The sequence below is a fragment of the Dermacentor albipictus genome, chromosome 2, assembly GCF_038994185.2.
Source record: "Dermacentor albipictus isolate Rhodes 1998 colony chromosome 2, USDA_Dalb.pri_finalv2, whole genome shotgun sequence".
Classification (NCBI taxonomy): Eukaryota; Metazoa; Arthropoda; class Arachnida; order Ixodida; family Ixodidae; genus Dermacentor; species Dermacentor albipictus.
This window is the reverse complement of record NC_091822.1, coordinates 53,994,128-54,015,278: the sequence shown is the minus strand read 5'-3', so window position 1 is coordinate 54,015,278 and position 21,151 is coordinate 53,994,128. Positions and strand designations below refer to the sequence as shown.

Genomic DNA, 21,151 nt, shown 5'->3' with positions numbered 1-21,151 from the left:
ATTCGCTCACAGTTTGTAGAGTGTGCTGGTGTTAGGTCTACTGATCTGCCGGTATTGTCTGATGTTCCACAAGGTTCAGTGCTTGGTCCTCTGTTGTTTTTAATTTATATAAACGGCATTGCTTCTAACATCGATCATTCTGTTACAGTAAAATTGTTCGCTGATGAGTGCATGATGTAAAGTATTGTCAATAGCTCCTCTTGCCAAACACTACTGACCAATAACCTCTGTAAACTTGCGGACTGGTGCGAACGAAACGGTATGCAAATCAATTTTGATAAAACAGTTGCCATGACAAATAACCACAAAGAAAAAGCCACTGTCTCATACGTACAACATTGCTAATAAAACTATTCAACCGGTAACGTCTGTCAGATATCTAGGACTACCTATCACAAGCAACTTAAAATGGGACAAACATTTGAAGCATGTTTGTACAACAGCGGTAAATAAATTTTGCTTTTTGCGCAGGAAACTAAAGACTCACCGCCAAGTGTTAAACTCGAGGCATACCACACTATGGTTCTACCAGTCATTGAGTACACTTCCGCAGTATGGGACCCATACTACGTTAAAGATATCGCACAAGTGTAACGAATTCAGCGCCTCGCTGCTCGATTTATTGTGTCTGACTATCGGTCTTCTTCATCTGTTACTGACATGTTGCAGCGACTGAATCTGGAAGCCCTCCGTGTTCGCCGAAAGATTGCGAGACTAAAATGCTTTATTTGATATATCAGAACATAATCGATCTCCCGCGCACAACACAGGTCTTCTAGAATTAATCACTCGAATGTTATCCATCCGTGCTTTGCGAGGACGAAAATGTTTCAGAAGTCTTTTTTTTTTTCGCTCACAATTGAAGAGTGGAGTTGTCTGCCAGCGTCTGTTGTTGATTGTGGAAATGTAGATTCCTTTGTGAAATATTTGTCATTGCACTTGATGTAACCCTCTCCTGCTAGGGCAGCATTGCTGCCTGCAGTATTTTGAAATGAATAATAAACATAAATAAATTTTCTTTAGCGGCCAGTGGTGTACATTGCATTATTTCGCTGCTCTGATAATATGTCTCTGTTTTCTTTTCGCCAGCTTAAACTAACACCCTTAAGAATGTGGGGCTTTCTTCAGAAGCGCTCTCGCTTCAGTGCACTTTGCCTCCGTAACTTTCCCTTTCATTGCAACAGAATGTAGTCCGTTAGTATAGGGTTCTTGCCATATAGCTGCGTGCAGTTGAACGGAAAGTAAACTTCTGTCAGAGGAGTTTCAGTGCTACCCTAATCATTTTGTCGCTTTTATTGCTTTACCCTTCGGACGATACTGCCAGATTTTGTTGTTGCACGAATGCCTACCATGACTGTCATAGTTAAAATCTAAGAAGAGCGTGACAGTCTTAGTAGAAACAGCACAGAACAAAGCACAGCTCTCCTAATGAGAAGTGGTGCCACTCCCGACACAGACCCAGTGGGGACTACCTAGCACCCTGGAAAGGCATTGAACTCACAGGTCGGAAGCCCTTGCCAAAGCGAATGGATCCTGACCGGCACAAAGAATGACGACAGCATTACGCTAGACAGTACTTGGAATGCTGTGATCCACTTGCTGCGACGCGTTTCTACACTGATGCAGCATTGCGCGCCCGCACTACTCACACGAGGCCCGCAATTGTAGTGCATGGCTCGACACTGGTGCGACGCTAAGTACAGAAGGATCATTGGGAGAAGCGTTTCCTGGTGTGACCACTGTTGAACTCCTGGCCAAATTAGAGGCGAGCCACCTTGGTAGAGATAAACTCGCGCTGACTTCCCGGTTGCACATTTTGACCGATAGCCAGTAATCCCTACACTAGGGCCACTGGACCGGCCAAACACCCCTAATCATCCAAACCGAGTGCCTCGCGCTGCGCAGCGAGCATTAATCGCAGTGACTGTCAAGTGGTGACACAAAGTGACACAAAGCACGTACTCGTGCAGTGCCCCATTCCATGCTTTACTGTTCTTGCTGCAAAGCGCCAACGAAACCGAGCAAACGCCATCTCCTATGGGAATGCCCTGCTTTCAACAGTGCTAGCCCCAGTTACGCAGCCACCGTGCCAACTCTGAAAGAATTGATTAATCCGCAGGTTGGGACTCGAGATCACCTCCTGGCCTTCAACGAATGTGAAAGAGATATCGGCAGTTCCAGAACGATTTGGCGGTTTTCTTTCTTCCCCACCCTTTGCCCACTTAGGCTTAGGCGCCTTCTTGTTTTTATTTAAAACGGTTTAGTCATTCATTCGTTGCGATAGCAATTGTACTGACGCTATGCACTATCGCCGTCGGCATTGTGCTCATGACCTGTTATCAACGACGCAAGCACAGCCTACAGCTTGGAGAATTGAATGGGTTGCAGAGATGACGAAGCCCATCTGGCTCCAAAAGCGACGTAGCCAACTGGACGAACCGGAACACGTCCCGCTCAATCCGTTCTGTCAGAGCCAGGGAAGCGATCTGGCTTCCACTGCTGACACGAGCAATGTGCGAACACGTACTAGCGTTCCTTCTGAGCACCTGTGTGCATACCACGCCGTGGTGAAAGCCAAACTAAGTTTATGCAATCCATTCTTAGGAGGCTGACCAACGCCGACAGTTTTTCTCCGATTTCGTCTTGTGCACGACCGAGGTGGCAATGTAATGCAATCACTGCAACACTGCTGGCTTACTCCTTATCCTGCCCGCTCATTCAGATGCCTTAAGCTCAGCACTGAACCTTGCTACATATGGCTTTCAATGCTGTGCCTTTGTGCGATACTGACTACCTTTTTTTTCTTTTTTTCATCCCACACTGACCTGTTGGAACTGCCACAGCGGAAACCACGACTGGGTTCTGAAGAGGCCAGCCCGCAGGACATGCAACAGCCGTTCCTCGGCGTCGAAAAGCTCGCGAAAGCTCCGGTCGTCTCGGATCGGGGGTGAACCGAGCAGCTCGAGATGGTCGCCCAAGTAGTCCTTGTACGAGTTCTGCCGTATGCGTATCAGGCGCAGCTGCTGCCAGACGGTGTCCATTTCTCCGGCGGATAGCGCCAGCACAGTCTGTGCGCGGCGGCCGGCGCTTGCGTGCACGTGCACCTTCGAGGAAACGCGCGCAGAGCGCTGTGTGTGTCAGTGCCTTACGTTGTAGAATGCGAAGGAAACAAAAATAAAGTCACACAAGATAAGGGCGATGCGCTCAAGACGGCTGTAATTGCCTGGCTATAAAGATATTCATGAGCACCTAGCGACAGGCTTTGATTTGTTCGTCATGAATACCACGCATGTCGAGCGACACTTTCGGCTACAACAGAGCATTGCCGGTGTCCTTACTGTCGGACTCAGGCCGGGATGGGAGTGAGGGTGGCGGATATGAGCGATCGGGTTTCAGTGTTGACACACGTACAGTAACACTGCATAAATAGTTGGCAAAGCTGGTCCCGCAACAGCCAGCACTTACGCACAAAAACTTGGTACCATGTTCATTTATTGGCCTACTTGGCAAAATATGATTGCATAAAAAGTTAACAAGGAAAGGCCCGATGTAAAACTACCGTAAAGAACGTTTGTAAGACAAGTGCCGAATACGCAGTACAAATAGTAAATGCTTGTTAAGTACAATAGCAATACTAACGTAACAATATTTGTAGACTCCTGTGCATTATTTAGTATCACATTACAGAAAGTAGTCAGCTATACAAACTAGCGCTAGCAAATACGTTTGGAATGCGCTATATATGCAGTGCGTATCACGCTTCCCCGGTGCCGTGGGTCAACTAAACGATGTACTTCGTTCCCCCCCCCCCCCCCTTGTGGAATTATCCCTAGGTGTTCTTTTGCGCGTTTCAAAGTTGCAGAACAAAAGTCGAGCTTCCCGTAATCTACAGCAGCGCTCTCGAAAGGGGTTTAAAAGAACAGATATTACTCAATGGGTTCCTTGATGGGTTGTTTAATTTACAAATCGACGGCTCTCGTGGCAGCAACACTGAGTAAACATGAATATTTCTATTTGGTTTGCTTCGCTTCAGTGTTATGCCTTATCGCCACCCTAAGCCGGTGGGCACTGTTCTAGAATTCGAGGCAAGGACGTAGCCAGGCGGTTACACCGGTGACGTGCCTCCTCCCCACCCCCACCTCCAATCTTTTTCAGACATATGCAAACCTCCCTCACGAAAAATAATTCATGTCTACGCCACCGATGCAGTGGCATTACGCGGCTGCTTAGTTATGCGTCTGATGCCTCTTGAACAACATTGCACATTGGCATACATCTTCGCCAAATCTAATTCGTTAGCAATGAACTGAAATATTCATGCCGAATATAAATCAAGATGCGGGCGGATGTCTGTAGAAGAGGTTTTGTCATATTCTTGCCGCCAGCGTTAGAGAAAGTTGATATTATTGTGGTATTTCTCAAGCATGGCTTCTAGCCAAGCTTGTCCTACGGAGAGGCCAAGTTAGAGAGGACATACGCCGTTGTGTCTTCACAGACAACGAAAAGTAACCATAAAGTATGTTATAACAACCATGAAATGACATGAAAATTCAGCATGAAGCGTCACCATGGCAACCCAGCACATGATGTTGCATATTCACCTCTGTACTTTGTGCAAGAAAAAAAAACAATTACTACATAAAACGCGAGCAGGCGGTTACTCTGTCCCCTTATTTGGAAGGGCGACTTCTGGTATCTAACAGTGGTATTTAGGAGACATGCGCCTCAGAGATTCATTTTCGTTAACAATAAAGCTGGTTAATTGGCATTCGTGCAAAGTATGGACTTCATTTTATGGTTTTGTTACGATTTAAGTATCTCTATACGTATTTCGTTATCTTTATGCGCCTCGTGCACGCGGAAAAAGCAGGGTCGATATCTCGGTGGATATAGTTGTGTATGTATGTTAAAATGGTATATGTACACTTTTAGCGTAATAACCTTCAACTTAACCTAAATTCGCAAGTAATCTATGCTATATAGGTTGCCTTGTTACTGAACGAACTTGATTTTGTGTTTTTGTGTAACAACAGCATATAGTGAAGTCACGTGGACATGAGTCAAGTCCTCTGCTATGGCGTGGGCAGTTCAAATTGAAAAAGCATCTGCGGAGCTTTCGACGGAAATTTTCTATGAAACAAAGTGATATATTGGCTCACAGAAAATGATCGTCGTCTTCAAGGCGAATACTCTATGGATCTAGCTCGACTTTATATTTTCTTTTAGTGGCCTTTTATATCGTCACCTTCGTTTTTGGAGTGTTGTCTTTTGTACCGGAGAGGAGTGCTAAATAACTTAGGCATTACCATACATTCCTTAATCTTTCATACTTATTGTCGTCAACAGTTACCGCGCAAAAGAGTTTTCACAGACTTTAGATGTTAGGATGAAAAGTTGGGCCATGTTAGTTTATGCTTAGGTTTCAAGTATGTGCTGTGGTAGTTCTTTATTTGTATGCGGTTTATTTATGCCTGTATCATTGCCATGTAATAGCTGTTGCTTGCAGTGTGGCACCAACAAGTTACGATGAGATTGTAACGTTAATATTCTGTGTTTGTGAGCTCGTCGATAATGCGCGCAGCGTGACAGCAGAAAAATGACAGAAAGGCACTATGAAGACAAGCGCGGATTGTGAGCTTCACTGCTGAGCAGGAAACAGGAGAATTTGCAACTGACATATGACAGCAGACATAATTGTGCTCGCAGTAGGGATGTCTTCGTTCCTTACAGTAGTCACAAGCTAACATTTATGTGTATTTTAAGGTATTATACAAGGACCTTCAATATTTCTATTAATTTGCAGCATTTCTAGTGCTCCTGTAGAAATTTGCGCGGCTAGGCAGTGCTTTTCCCAGAGGCGTATTTACAAGTGTTTGATGGCCTGGGTGAAAAAAAAAAGTATTAGCGGAGTAATATAGAGCAAGGCAATAAATATTGTTGCTTGTGAATGTTTTCTTGTGGTGGAGAAGTGCGAAGCGACCATATTTTGAGCAAGAATGCTTTGAATGTGCAAAAAAACAATGTAATCATAGCACTTTGACTACATGGTTTCTGTCAGCTGCTTTTCTCACTGCTGCGACTGACGTCACTCAAAGAATTGGCTATCACCGCCTCAGGCCTCCGTAATATGCCTTCGTCGATAAAGGCAATGCTGTATGCAGAAATTCCTAGTGATTGTGGTATGCGCCATCGTTATTGATGTCGTGTTTCCCACTAATTACCAATCTCACTGCAATGTGATGACTGGACATGAGGCTGTTTGCGGGAAACTTCCTTTCACGAAGGCTCCGAACAACGCAATATATGGCGTGTCGAACTTGTATGCATACATTCACCTCCGCAAAAGCAGCATAGTGCGCATTTCGTCAGTTATAATGTGTTTCGCAGATTTCACGATGAAATTGGCAAATATCTTGCAACGTATTTCATAGCTTTCTTGATATATCATGTCTTCGATAATTGTTGCTGCTAACTGCTTTGTGTATACGTCTATGGATGCATGACCTCTACTATAATATAGTAAGGTGGCGTTGGCAATTTATGCCCTGCGATTAACACTGCCTTTGATTATTGAAAAGTTAAAACTTGGAAAAAGAAACTTCATTCTTGCTGAAAAAGTTCCAAAAGCAATCGTACAGAACTAGCGTATCTATCGTTAGTACAAATATTACTGATATTCGATTAGTTGACATTTTCCTTAATGACTTGTGATCCCGTTGTAATGTCAGAGCTGAAGTCAGCCAGCACTCAAAATATTACCGGTCACTGGAAGCTTTGTTCCTGAAAATAGTCTCAAAAACAAACACTGTAAACGTGCCATGAAATGCATTGCTTTTCTAACTGACATTGTTTCGTTACAGAATTTTTCTTCAGTGCAGAATCATTACCTGAAACGGCAATGCATTTCAGTGCGGATTCTGACGTCACATTTTCGAAATTGGTGCTAGGTACACGTAATAGCAAATTGGCAAATAGAAAGCTTCAACCTGCATTCACATGGCTCCGAGATCATTAAATAGAAAGCAAATCACTAAAATGTTTACTAAATAATTGTGTTCATGGTTATCATGCAATATATGATGTCTCCCGCCACGATATAGCTTTGACGCCAATAAAATATAATTTTCTCTTGAGTCCTGAACATTGAATGGTTCCACGCGCAGGAATCTTGTACATAGCCACATCGGCCACCTTCTTGAACCTTTTAATATTGTATCCGTTTGTATAGGCATAATAGAGCCTCGCACGTCTTCACCCGCGACGTCTTTATGCGACTACCTTATATTTTTGAACATTAACGATTCAGCCGTCCGTTCAGCTTCACCGCAATGCACTAGCGTAATTCATTGGCGAGCACCTAAAAAGAAATTGCAAAATATCGGCCGACTCTCAGCAATTTTCAGTTAGCAACGTAGAGAGAGCACTGTATTCTAGCATAGCACAGCATAGAAATTTCGCTGCTGCACTATAGCTGCGCTATGGCCAGGTTTAAAATACTGCTATAACGCAGCAGGTAAGTTTCCTCTAAGTGCCGTAATGCATATGTTATTAGAAGAGAGTACCCTCTGGATGTTGATAACTGAAAGATGGTGAAATTCGGCCGATTTTTATGCGTGTCACTTCCAGAAAGTGCTGCTCCTTGAGTTATGCTAGTGCACTGCGGTGAAGTTCAACGAATGGTCGAAAGGGCAATGTCCAAAATTTACGGGCATGAGCAGAAAGGAAGACGTGCAAAACTGTACACCTATGCCAAGGCTATTATACAAAGACGCTACGCTAACCCAACGCAAACATACCTAGTAGCGAAGCTTCCATAGAGGCCCACACGTCACCCGCCGTGGTTGCTTAGTGGCTGTGGTGTTGGGCTGCTAAGCGCGAGGAAGCGGGATCGAAAACCGGCCACGGTAGCCGCATTTTGATGGCGGCGAAATGCGAAGACACTCCTGTGCACAGCTTTAGGTGCACATTAAAGAACCCCAAGTAGTCCAAATTATTCCGGAGTCTCCCACTATTGCCGTACCTCAAAATCAGATCGTGGTTTTGGCACGTGAAACCCCGTAATATTTTGTTTCAACCCACGCCTTCAAAACATTGCGGTTCATCGGAAGTTCATGGGGCGTACCCTCATCTCTGTTACGAGGGTACACTGCCAAGGGAACAAAAATAATGTGACGCCATATCCATTCGAAAGTGGAATGACGTCATTTTTATTGTCAAAGGTGCGAAATTTGTTTTCGTGGTCTGCCATTGAAGCTGTATTTTCAAACGCCCCGCAATTCGAATCGATTAGCGTTTCGAGCTTCTAGCGCTCAAAGCGATGCATCAAAACGCCAGTCGCACGGGTGTAGAAATCACACCCATGTACAGAACGTTGTTTCTTCGCAGGGCTCAGAAAGCTGTGGGTGTTGAAGGCTCGTCCCGTAGTCTGACACCAAGCCCATCGGCCAGCGGAGACGCACGGCGACAGCTAAAGTAAACAATTATCTGGTGGTCCTAGCTTTTGACCAAACACGTAGAACAACGGCGAAGCACACCTGTAAACCACTTCGCCACCAGAATCCAGACAAGCGTTGACGAGCAGAAGAGGAGATCGTATAGCAACAGGTGAACTTTACAAGCGCTCCTTTCTGCGCACATCAGTAGCGCCGTGCTTGGGCACCCTTTCATAGCAGGTGGAGGTAATTATTGTTAATGATAAAGTAAAAGGGATTTATCTTTCCTCATGCCATGCATATAACATTCATTAAGACTTTTATTTTTGTTCAATGAAATCGCGCTCTTCTGAAACGCTATCTCTTCAACAGAAGCCTGCTCCTCCCTCTTTTCAGGACGCTTTATTTCGTAATACATCAAATTCCCATACGCCACCGCTATTGGCCCACAGCTGACACCGATCAAGATGGGTGTTTGAATCAGTGCGCTTCTTTGCACTGTTAGTGTGTACATTTAATGACGCAATTTAATGAACAGGCTGAAGTAAGTGCAAATCTGCTTTCGAATTTCTGCTGCAATTACGCACTTTCGAAAGAAGCGGATTATCGTCTGCTCACGTTCGGCCGCGATCGCCCACGCAGGAATGGAACTCTCGACACCCTGCTTACCAGTGTCGTAGCCGTCTGGTCTCGCTAATTTCGACTATTTCTGAGCACTCAACTAGCCTATAACCACACGCACGCTTGGCAGCTCGCGGTCACTCCTGGCCGCTCCTGGTCAGACGCCTTGGCACACTTCGCTTATTTCGCTTCCATCAATCGGCCAAGCTGGTGCAGGACAAAATCGGTCCGCACTATGTAGGCACGGACATACTGAAGATTATGAGCGAGGGCACGCGCTCAAGCCCTGTCGTGCACAAAGCAAACGCTGCGCATACGCACTACAGTGGCCATGTAGCTGCGATCTGCTACGTAAACACCGCGGCCAACGCGGGGTGATCCGATGAGTTCCCTGGCTGAGCGTACTGCGGTTCGCCGAGGACAACCGTGTTTGGCGCGTGGTAGGCGCCAAAATCGGAAGTAGTGGTGCCTGCGTGAACTCCCAGAATCAAATTTTAACTGCGCGCCACGGTGACGTTCAGTAGGCGGAGCGTACAGTGGGCACGACCCACTCCTCCGTAGCCTTCGAATTGCAAGTCATTGAAGGAAGAGCGGAAGCGCTGCTTATAGTGTTTGAGTGCCGATAACTCCGCTTCCGCTGATGAATGCAGTGAAGTACTTTCTTGCGGCAAGATATTTCCATAAAAGTCTGTTTTAACTTCGAGCACATTTCTCGACTTCGATAAAAAGAGTGTCAGGGCCCCTTTACGAAAAGAGAAGCCGCTTTGATGTTCCTTTCGTGCGAAGGGCATCCGACACAACAGCGGCTGGAAACAGTGTAAAGAAATGAGGGGGGGGGGGGGGAGAGTGACAGATGGAGGAAGAAGAGGACGATGTCAGCACGAAGCATGGAAAGCGTCGTCAAAGTTAAATTACAAGGGATTCCCTTAGGACTCAAAAGCATTGTTCTAATCAGCAAGCACGTAGATGAGTTTCCAGGTGCTTTCAGGGATAACTGAAATGAGGTATTTTTTTTCGATCCTGGTGTGAGCGATAGCCTGATTTTAATGTTGCCGCTTTTAAGCCATTGAAAGAGTGACCAGGACAGTTGACATGTTTGATGGAGGAAGATTCAGAAAAGTTCTTACGTCTGATCTTTGGTAAAAGCAACTGTATCCTGAAAGCTGTATCTGTCTGACCAATACACCGTTCATTGCAGATAGTACATTCAAGAACTTAGACCACATGGGCACTGTGGCACGTAAAGTTTAATTCGGGAAGAGAAGTTGGGCGCGGGTGGATAGCTTTCTTTGTAGTTCTCATGTGAGGATAGAGATGGGAACGGGATTTTTTCCAAGGCGTGCAGCCAGTGCCAATGTTAGGGTTGACTTGGTCAAAGTATCCTGTCAATTTTTATTCTTCCTATTCAGGACATGGGGCGATTTCCTGAATATGTGCTTAAGGCGATCATTTTGAGCAAGCATGAAATTGTATGGTGCTTTCTATAAGAATAGCTGAAACCTTTCGCACCGACGCAGAGTTGTTAAGGATTATGTTAGTGTATCAGTCACAATCAGGCGATTTTGCTTCGAGTACGTATATATCCACCCGCTTAAGCTTGCCAGCTTGATTTACAGCATCATAAATTATCTCATTTTGGTACGTTTGCATAACAAGAACGTCTTTCATTTCCGCACAACGAGCGTTGAAATATTCTTTGCTAAGCTTAAAGCAGTGTGCTTGGCTTTGCGGAATGCCCGTTTTCCTAACATGACTACTATAGAAGTGTAAATACTGGTAGTGAGTTTTGTAGGCCATGTGCCCCCCCCCCCCCCCCCCCCCACGAAGGGATTGTAACATCCAGAAAGCTAAAACTGTTCGGCGAGCAGGGGCGAGAAAAGGAAATGGTGGGACGAGCGCAACGGAAGTCAGTGAGAAATTTTAAGGGATCCGTTTCCCCGGGGGACAAAATCATGATGATGTCATCAGCAAAACGCTTCTAGCAGAGTGACTCAGCCGCAAGAAACGAGAATTTCTTGACTCGCGTTAGCTGAGACGTGTCCCCAAACATACCTTGAACAGTACATTGATGTTCCAGCTGATGGCCAGCTCAAGGAGCACGTCGAGCGGGTGCGGCGGTTTTTCCCAGGTGGCACTGGCGGGCCACGGCAGTCGCAGAGACTCCTTCCAGGAGAGGAACTGCTTCACGCTGTGGCTCACATTGCTCGATTCGGGACTCAGGCAGGCCGAGAGAAAGGTGCTGGTTGTGGCGTCGGGCTCCTTGGCAGACATATCGTAGGTACTGATGAGAGAAGGAAGCGAGATGGTCTTTAGACCGGATTGTCGATGCACGGAAGCCTCGGCAGCTGTTGGAAATCGCGCTCGCGCAGCGCACCGAAGAAGCGAGGATAAGGTTCGCGACCGGCCGACTGACGGTGACCGGCTTGGAGCGTTGCGTTCGTCCTATTTGGACAGCCTAGTGCTCCGCGCCAATAAACCCTGCAGATGTGTTTTTAGTGCGAAAGCATCGTATGTCCCATAACGCGAAAATCCGGCGTCCTCGACGTCGCCACCGTGTGAACGTACCAAAGATGGTCGATGGCGCAAGTAGTAAAAACGCGTCAAAGATGCTCAGATTCACGTGAAATTTCTCAGGGAGGTACCTGGAAACAAAGTAAATCGATGGCTTTGAAAATAAAATTCGTAAATTTCGGTATGGGTGGGAATAGAGCCAACTCCTCCTACACAAGACTGGTGCACTTCGATCCGTGACACCATTCTACCTCGCCCGAATGCTATATAATCTAATGGGGACGTAATCTAATGGGGACCGAATGGAATTCATTCGGTCATTCCACACAGCACCACTGCGCTATTCGACTTACGACAAAGTGAGAAATTTTGTTTGGCAGTTTGCGCTGTATTTCAAGCAATTTATGCTTACGGCACGGCAAGGCACCCAGTGTCGTGACGCAGTTAGCGAAAACAGCTCGGCCGCAGTGGCGAAGTTTGGCGGACTTTGGCGGATGCTTTCTATGGGCCCCAACATTATTGGAACTTATTCCGGTAGTTTTCGGGCCCACTCGCCGCACCTGACATTGTGCGCAGTTAACGAAAATGAACTCGGCCGTTGTGAAACAGGCTAGCGTTCCGCCACGACCGTGATCTGACACGAACAACGTTCATGGTGTCCCATCGCTTGCATATGTCGTGAATCAAAGTTAATGCGTAGAACTCTTTGGCTATAGTAGGTGACAACCTGGAGTTTTGATGCAAGTGTGGCACGTACACTTATGATCTCGCGATCGGGGCCGATTCGGATTGAGCTCGATCGGGATCGAGTGGTGATACATGGTCATTTATTTGCGATCGCGACCTTGCGTGATCGGGATTCGGATGATCGCGATAAGAAAATTGCAATCAGGCCATTGATCGCGTTCGCAGCATATCGCAAGTAAAACCACTCTATCTCCGGAAAAGTACCGCCATCTCTTCAACTATGCCGCTTCTCTCTCTCTCCCCTGTATCTCCGATTGGACAATTGATATCACGTGATAGCGCGCGCGCTTTGTTCTCTATATTTTGGTTTTTCCGCTTCAGCGCCATGTTGAAAGTCCGGGCCCTATAATGTGAAGTTATTCCAAACATTCCTATTCCAATTCTGCAATCAGCCCTCCGCGATTGGTCAATACTTTTTTTAAACCACCCCTACTTCGCCTGTCTGTCACGCGACGTAACAAGAACTGTGATAGCTCTCAATCTGATATGACGCGTGCACCCTGATTATGAATGATAGGACCGAACAAAATAAATATAGTTATTTGTGATTCGACGCCTTTTCGCGATTAGCCCTCGGCTTTTGGTCTAAATTTTTCGGGCTGCACCCACTTCACCTAGCTGCCTGTCCCGCGACATCACAAAACCGCGAAAACTCACCACGTCAAAGTGACGTGTACGCCTTAAAGATGCATTAACATGCCGAACAAAACTGCATTTTTTTTTCTGAATAGCCGCAGACTGCCCCGTTCCGAAATGAATAAAAGATGGCTGCCGGGGTTCGCTCCGGCAACGGCTACGTGCACCTGCCGGAGAGCATGGGTTTATTTGCGTACAATAAAATTTTTGCATGGCCCTGCAACGTTTTCGAGCACTTTCGGCACGTTTACGACCTCACTCTGCCAACTCTTCTTTGCCGAGGATCCGTCTTAACGGCATTCTTAACCTTCTGTTGCATGCCGCTGCGATTTTCGACCAGCTACATCAAGCTAATTAAGGGAAAGCGAACCAATCGCAGACGCCGGCACCACTCTCTTCATCCGGTTATTGATTTTCTGTGCACTGGCTCGGCCTTATCGAATCCCTCTCCACTGCATCGTGCTTCCTCGCCTCTTGTCAGCCAATTAGATGAGAAAAGCCACTCAGTGTAGGCAATGTTATTTGTTTTTAAAGCAAACAAAAGTGACCTCCTATAAACGAGGAGAGCGTTTTATTGGTCTGTTGAGACAACCCTACGGGTGACCGCCCTATGCTTACGTCGGTGGTTATGCAAATTTGGCATCAGGAGATTGGAATAAAACCTAATTGGAATAGCTTTACGTTATAGGGCTCTCTCCCTCTCTGCTCGCCGCATGCCCATATGTCGAGGGTGCGAAGTTCTGGTCTGACTCCGTCTCGCTCGTGGTCTGGCTATCCCTTGTTGCTGCGCGTTCGGACGTCATAACAGTGACGGTCAAGGGGAAAAGCTTTTTGCCATACCGGGCGGAAAAGAGAACAAAGGTGGTAGGAAAGTCTGGCTCCACACAATAGGTCGAGCCAGTTTCAAGCCTACGGTACCATCGCGCCTTTGTGAGGTATTCGCGGGTTGTTATTCACCGCTGTGTCTTGGTTTGCTGTGCCGCGTAAGCTGTCCGCTTCCGACTCGATCTCGCGCAAAAATTCGCGTAGTTTGTCAGTCGCCAAGGCCAAGGCAGTCGCTCGCCGCAGCCAGTTAGTTTTGCGGGTAGGAAGTGGTAACGGCATCAGGTGATGTAGCCTCGCGACAGGTCACCCGATGACGACGCCATTGCCTGTCACTGCCGCTTGCGCACAAAGAGACGGGACTGGACGCAGTTAAAGCAGACGTGGTAACGCTCTTGTTTGGGCTAGGTGGTGTATTCTCGAACGCATAACGGGGCAGCGCGAGAAGCAAAAGCGGAAGAAGGTACGTACACGGGGCGGCTGAGTGACGATTTCCGTTCCGCTCGATCATGGCGGTGCAGCGTTCTTTCACCTTGCGTTATCGAAAAATTACAGGCACGGGCCAAAACGCTGTGCTGTGGCGCCTAACTATATTTATGAGGTGCGAAGATGTGTAATAAGTGAAGGGCGTAAACTGCAACACTCGCTGCAGTTCCACAGATCCTACCACATTTTCATTGTACTGTTTAGATGCATGACTGAAAACGGAGCGAGCGTCGGCAGCTTCTACGCTGAAACCGCGCTGTGAAAAACGGACTTAGCTCAGCTAATTACGTCGGAAGTCGCGTGTGTACCCACAACGCCTTCTTCGTGTTGTCGCAATTTGCGAACCACTTCTGGGGGGTGGCGGCGAAGGGTAAAATTTTCGGCGATCTCGGAACCTTAACGACGCTATTAGCGACAGAGGTTCAGCGGCTTTCGGAGCATCGCACCGAGTGTTGCCGGGGATTATTCCAGGTGCAGTAGATTAGTGGACTAAACTTACACAGAAGCGCAACAATACTTCATTCGCTGTCCCTGTTTCCGCATAGAGATTTGAGAAACTGCTCTGTGACGCTTCTGATGTTTCTGGGGTTTTGGTGCTGTGATATGATTTCAATCTGAATTGTCTTTTTTTGTATCCGGGATCATCTTGAAGAAAATTAATTTGAGCAAACTAATCTTAAACAAGTTGGGAACAAAATGGTTGAAGAAGAATGCGACACCATCCATATTCAGCCATAGGAAGCAACCCCGACCGCCAAAGCCACCAGATCAACCTAAGCTGACACGCTTGAAACTCTCTTAACGTTGTGCAAATGAATGTTCTTTTTTCCCTGACCATGCGCCTAATATACTTGAGCTTCATGGCTAGGGCGTAGTTGGAAAAGATTATGTTGAGCAAATAACAAATTAATGGACGAGGGAATTCTCATTACGAGAACATGTATTGCGTATTTACCAGGCTACTTGCACTGTACCAGAGCCTGTAGCAGCTTTCTTACGTAACTGCATCATTAATGTGTGTAGGTACCAGATCGCATACCCTAAACGAGCACACCTAAGCATCTGTGTCCCAGTGTAGGCAATGTCATTTACTCATTCTCCAGCGTACATTTGATCATGCTGTTCTTTTCCGCTCTCTGCCAGTTCTGCCTCCACACAGGCCGAAATGTTTTTGTTGCGCCCTTGAGCGGCACCCAACTCCTAGAAGATACTGGTAATACCTTCTGTATACGCATACTTGCAGAAACAGCCCACAACTGTATTTTGTATCACAACATTTTCTCAGATTTTCTCTCTGACGCCCGCTCTTACTCGCGCCTGCGCACAAATGGCTGGCGATCCCTCAAATGAACGTCTGGTAGGTAGAGGCATAGAGCGTCTTACTATGGGTAGAGGGGCTTTAATCGCGGGCTGATGTCTGCGCTTTCTTGCGCAGTATTCTCAAAGCGCTAAAACAAGTCAGGGCAGCTCAATCAGAGACGTTTACAAGCGTATTTATCAGGAATAGCAAGCTGTAAGATTGCAAGGTTGTGTAAGTTTAACCATAATTTGCAAATATGACATTGTAGCAAGCGCAGTATGCAGTTCTGAGAGTTGCCTATGATCAACAGACGACAATAGCTCGACCCGGACCATTGGGGCGTGTATCAGCGACCATGGTCGGCCTCTGTCCAGAAAATTTACCCGGATCAGCCCCGATCGCGATCAGAAGTATACGTGTGACACTGGTAATACAAGGTTATATATACGCTTTCCAACATAAAGACAATTTTCATAGATGCGCCAACCAATTATGTTTGCTGACTTGCCTGACGTCAAGCGGTCTCCCGCGTTTGAAGCCAATGTTTCCTTGGCACAGTATGATCTTTTTGTCCCTGGTTGCAGGGAGAAACCTGAACGTCTAGGGCAAATTTTATCAGTAATCTTGAGGTCACTGCCATACCAAACAGTTCAGCTTAAAGCAATTAGCTTTTATTTTCCTACTGCCGTAGCAGCCACATTAACCAAGAAATAAGAATAAGTTGCGATCAGCTTATTGGCATTGTTTTATTGTTAAACGACGGCTCTCTTTCAGAGGCGTAGGGTTGGTTGGGGGAGCTTGTTTGTAAGAGTGCTTGTCGTAAAAGTAGCGGGTACTCCAACATTTGGTTGCGATTGTTGCGTACTTTCCGCTCAATGCAACAGTAATATGAACAAACTAGTTGCGCTTTTTGCGTTTACGCTTACGATCCGTGCGAACGATCTGTACGTAGCGCACGTTGTCTGAACGCGGCTTCAGTCTTAGGTTGCCAGCGGCTGTAGCTGCGTGGGGTCATTTTCTACTCAGTTACGTTCGTCTTTCTGTTTCGTGGCCCAGAATATACACAGCGCCATCTAGGCTAAAGTACACAAACTTGGGCGCGCTTACCGCCACCTATTCGTGGGCGCACGAAGCTTCGACGCGATATTTAGTCAGCCAGCGTGGGAGTAATGGTTAGTGCGGACATTTGCCTAAACTTCGTCCTTCTGGCTTCAAACGCTTCGTAAGGCCATCATTTTAAACGAAGTTCTCTTTTGTAGCTAACGAAATAAACACGGTGAGAATTGTCCGATGGCAGGATTCGAACACACGACGTCTAGTACAAAAGTTCGATATTGAAAACATTGCGTCACGGACGCATGCATGTACAAGCGGCATAAAACGCCCTTATGAATTTCTCGCGGGCAAGCGAGCGCATTGAGACGCTTGGCGCGTTTCGATCTGGCCTCACTACAGCGCATTTAGAACGCAGGCGAGAGCTTGCGCGGGCAAGGTGCGCGCTTGAAACGCGAGCAGCCAGAGAATTGCGTTTGCAACATGAGAAGCTTTTGAAGATGATGCGTTGGAACTTAAGCGAGCGTGTCGGCTGCTGGCAAATTATGAGGGAGAAGGAAAAGCACAACAATATTTCTTTCATTTAACAAACACAAGATTCAAGGTAAAAACGAGTTCGCTTGGGAGATAGTCATAGTGTGCGTGGTATCCTTTAGAGTTGTACAATTATCTCTTAAAGGGGAACTAACGGCAAATGCTGAGTGGTCGTGGACGAATGCGTCTGAAGGGTCCGCATACCTTTAGCGCAATTTAAATCGTGCGCCCCCGAGGGGGGAGTGGTGACGTTGCATACGTCATCATCGCCCTTTACTGCCGTCGGTGGGTAAAGCGGCGCCCGACAGACGGCGCTACGTTTAATGAGCGAAACGCTGCCCCGTGGAGAAAGCAAGCGTTGGATTCGCCGCTGCAGCTGCTCTTGGTTACGTGGTGAGGACTGTTCATCGCATGGACGTGACACACTCTCTGCTACTCGCAATTTCTGCGAGTTTCGCGAGCCTGCAAAATCCGCGCAGCACTGCGCGATAACGGAACTACTGAAACGCGAATGCGCGGGCAGTGGAGAAAGCGAAATATTTCGACCACCCGTGTCGTTGTGGGGGTAACATCAATCATTCTTTCTTCTTCTTCTTTTCTAAAAATCAAATAGAACTTGACAACCAGCACTTTTTCTTCTTATAAGACAATACAATTAGCTTTTTTATTACGCATGGTTGAGTACTAGGGACAGAATTATGAGGAGTGCCTTCGTCATTGGACTAGTACTTGAATTTTTCGGAGGAATTTCTAATCATATCCTGCATTTACGTCTGTTTCTCAGCTAAAGAAGCTCTGTTCGCGATAATAGTAACGGCTTAGTCGTTCTAGGGCACTAGTCTATCCACTACCGCTTCACTAATTATTTCCCTCTGGTGTCGCTTTCAAGTACGGCACTCCTGGTTTCGATGGTAGAGTATAAGCTTCATACTTAACGTGTACAAGAATGCTACGCACTCTATAAAGATTTCCCAATGGGGTGTTTCTATCGTAATTTTCCTCTCTTTTCTTTTAAAATAGAATCTACCGTAGGGACGATGGGTGCAATCTTAAGCAAAATTACACCCTTTATGTCGTATCTTACCACACAACAATAATCGTCATCTGTCTTGTCCGAATTTCCTTTCTTTAACGCTGCGAGCGCGGCACATCCAAATCACGAACGACATGCGCGTTATCAGCATGACAGATCATTCTCGACAGGGAAGTAACGAGCGCATCGTTTTCACGAAAGGTAACGCAAGCAAGACCGATGACGATTATTGCTGTGTGGCAAATATAACACCCCAAAGGGTGTACATTTGTTTAATATTGTAGTACATGGACTAATCTCAGTTCCTATGGCCTCAGGCGTTCTTGCGGCGCTTATGTATTACTCTCTATATTAAAAACACGTTTTCGCGCTCAAGCTACCATATTTTTTTACGAGGCGCGCCTCAATGGGAGGCCCCGGCATAATTTTGGCCATTTGCGGTTCTTTAACGTGCGCCAACGTCTAAGCAGACGAGCGTTTTTGCATTTCTCCCGCATCGAAACGTGCCCACCGCTGCTCTGAATTCAACCCGCGGCATCGTGTTTTGCAGCTGATCGCCATAGCCACTCAACCAGCTCGGCGAGCACAGCGAGTCTCCGCGCACGCGCACAGCTATTGCGAATTGTTGCTTTTGTAATGGAATATTGCGTTGAAAATGATCAATTTGCAAAGCCACAAATCAATTTGAAGCCGAAAGGACAGCCTTCAGGCGCAAAGTTTCGTACAATAATTACTAGAAAGAACTCTGGTGCTACGATCGTTCAGCCACTATGGGAATGATGGGAAGTGCATGGATTTGTCCGATCTTCGTATTTGTGGATTCTTATGTAATTGTAGCTTTGCTTGTTACGCTTTACCTGTCTTCATTGTCCTAATCAAAGCGATCTATTCATCCGATCGACAACCGGGACCATGAACCGAGCAGCAGGAAGCATGCCTATCATCTACAGTCAGTCATTGCATCACTAACTCCGCCTTTAATATGCCACTACTCGTCTTGTCCACCTCATTGTGAACAAGGAACCTGTACGGGTTCCGAAACGTCTTTCTTTTCGTTTGACTTTGTCAGTGACTGCAAACCTTTTTTCGCTTCAATGCCTGACAAGAAGAATTTTCGTCGAAACCTTGACTACAAGACGATCTGTACTTTTCTAAGTTCAGAACACTCTGCGAACAGGTAAAATCACTACTAATTGCAGCAGAAGAAACTGTCGAATCGGCCAAACTGAAACGCGTCGAGCGTCTCAACGCGCTGTCTTGCTTGCAAGAAATTCATAAGGGAATCATATGCCGCTTGTCGATGCGTGCGCCCGTGGCGTAATGGTTTCAGTATCGAAGTTCTGTGCTAGAGGTCCTGTGCTCGAATCCTGCCGTCCGACAATTTAGTAATGTTTCCTTAATTACTTCATACACAGTGCTTCGTTGAAAATGACGAATTTACAAAGTCGCGGAGCCGCTTGAAGCCAGTAGCACGAAGTCTAGGCAAATCCATGTACTTCCCACAGTTCCCGTGCTGGATGAATCGCCCCGATTGCAGCTACCGTAGACACGGGCACAGGAGTTTCCTCTGGTAGTTATTGGATGAAACTCTGCGCCTTTAGGCATATTCACGCCCCGTTCCTCGTTCCGACGCTGGCTGAACAGCCACGCTTGCAGCTCCTGTGTACACACTATAGCGCAACGTTTTCCTCTAGCAACCTTTGTGTGAAACGCTATGGTGCGAGTTTGCCTGCGTTTTCACGGCGACGGTGGCGCGTCGGTGCATGTGCTGGTCGAACGGCAGGACCATCAGACGCCTCCACTTCCCGCACGCGTAGGCGTAGAAGTCCTCGCAGGGCTTGACCGTCGGGTCTGCGACGTAAACGAGGGAGTGCTCGTGCATGCGGCACTCGGAAGTCGTGCAAAGCGACACTGACGTCACATCGAACGCCGTGTCCTTTGCACCGAGCCAGAGGACCAGTGCGAGAAGCAGCACGGCGGCCACGGACGACAGCGCGAGTCGGCTGCGCTGGTCAGCGTTGCACTTCAGCCGTTTCTTCTTGCTCTCCTGCGTGGGGGTTTAAAGGTTGGCACGTGGAGGTTGGCTTCCAGCATGGCTTCTAAGATTGCGCGCGCCAGTAGCTATATTGGCGCGCGAATCTCGGAGCCTATACCTGTAGTTTAGAAAGTGTGGCAATAATGATCAGAGAGGACTGGGGCGTTACTGTCTTCCGACACGTGCAAGTACGGCGGCTCAAAGAGCATGGGAATTATAGTTAATACATGGATTTGCCTAAACCTTGTACTCCTGGCCTCAAGAGGCTTTGGTACCTTGCAAAGCGATCTATTTTAACAAAATACTGCGTTATAAATGCAACAATTTGCGTTGATTGTCCACGTGCGCATAGACTCCCTGCCTCGATTGCTTAGAAATTTACAAAAATAAAGTATACAATGCCGCATCACGAGAATGCCTTAATACAAAAACAAGAAAATTATACAAATCCCCATGCTATCCATCGCTCTCATGATATAGCTGAACGATGGCAGCTCCTAGGTTCCCACCAGTGGTGCTCGTAAGAAACGCTACTGCTTCCAGTTGTAGCACGATCGAGTAATTCTATTCTGGGCGCTGTGAGGGCGTCACTCTGCTCTTAACCAATCAGTATTTCACTGAGAAGGTGGATAATTTGATAGTATGGCGTAATTTTACAGTATCCAGAGTAGCAATCAGTGCTCCGAGAGGAAACTAGTACGTGTTTCCCGGAAAGGACGGTTCACAGGTGTACTTAGATGTTCCATCGCATCAAGATATATGTCAGTACTTGGTGCAGTAAGTTGGGATTGTCGGAAGGGAATATTTAAAGCGCTTTGAAGAAAGAGGAGAAAAAAGGTAGAAGAACAACAGCGCTAGACGTTGAGCGTTCCTCAGTCCTTACACGTTTGCGCGCGCTGCTCGTAATGGATCATCTCAACTTGCGCACTTGACCATGCATC

At 46.8% G+C, this 21,151-nt stretch overlaps 1 protein-coding gene across 2 annotated transcripts in view; it reads right to left on the bottom strand.

Annotated features, from left to right (window-relative positions):
* The window catches only part of LOC135901809 (neprilysin-2-like), a 43,783-nt gene that overhangs the window by 8,363 nt on the left and 14,269 nt on the right, over positions 1-21,151 (bottom strand). For both annotated transcript variants that reach the window (XM_065431650.1, XM_065431651.1), the window contains exons 3-5: positions 19,909-20,222; positions 11,106-11,334; positions 2,826-3,104 (exon numbers count right to left, since the gene is read on the bottom strand). In XM_065431650.1, coding sequence (XP_065287722.1) covers positions 2,826-3,104; positions 11,106-11,334; positions 19,909-20,222 — 822 coding nt within the window. The remainder of the gene's footprint in view (positions 1-2,825; positions 3,105-11,105; positions 11,335-19,908; positions 20,223-21,151) is intronic.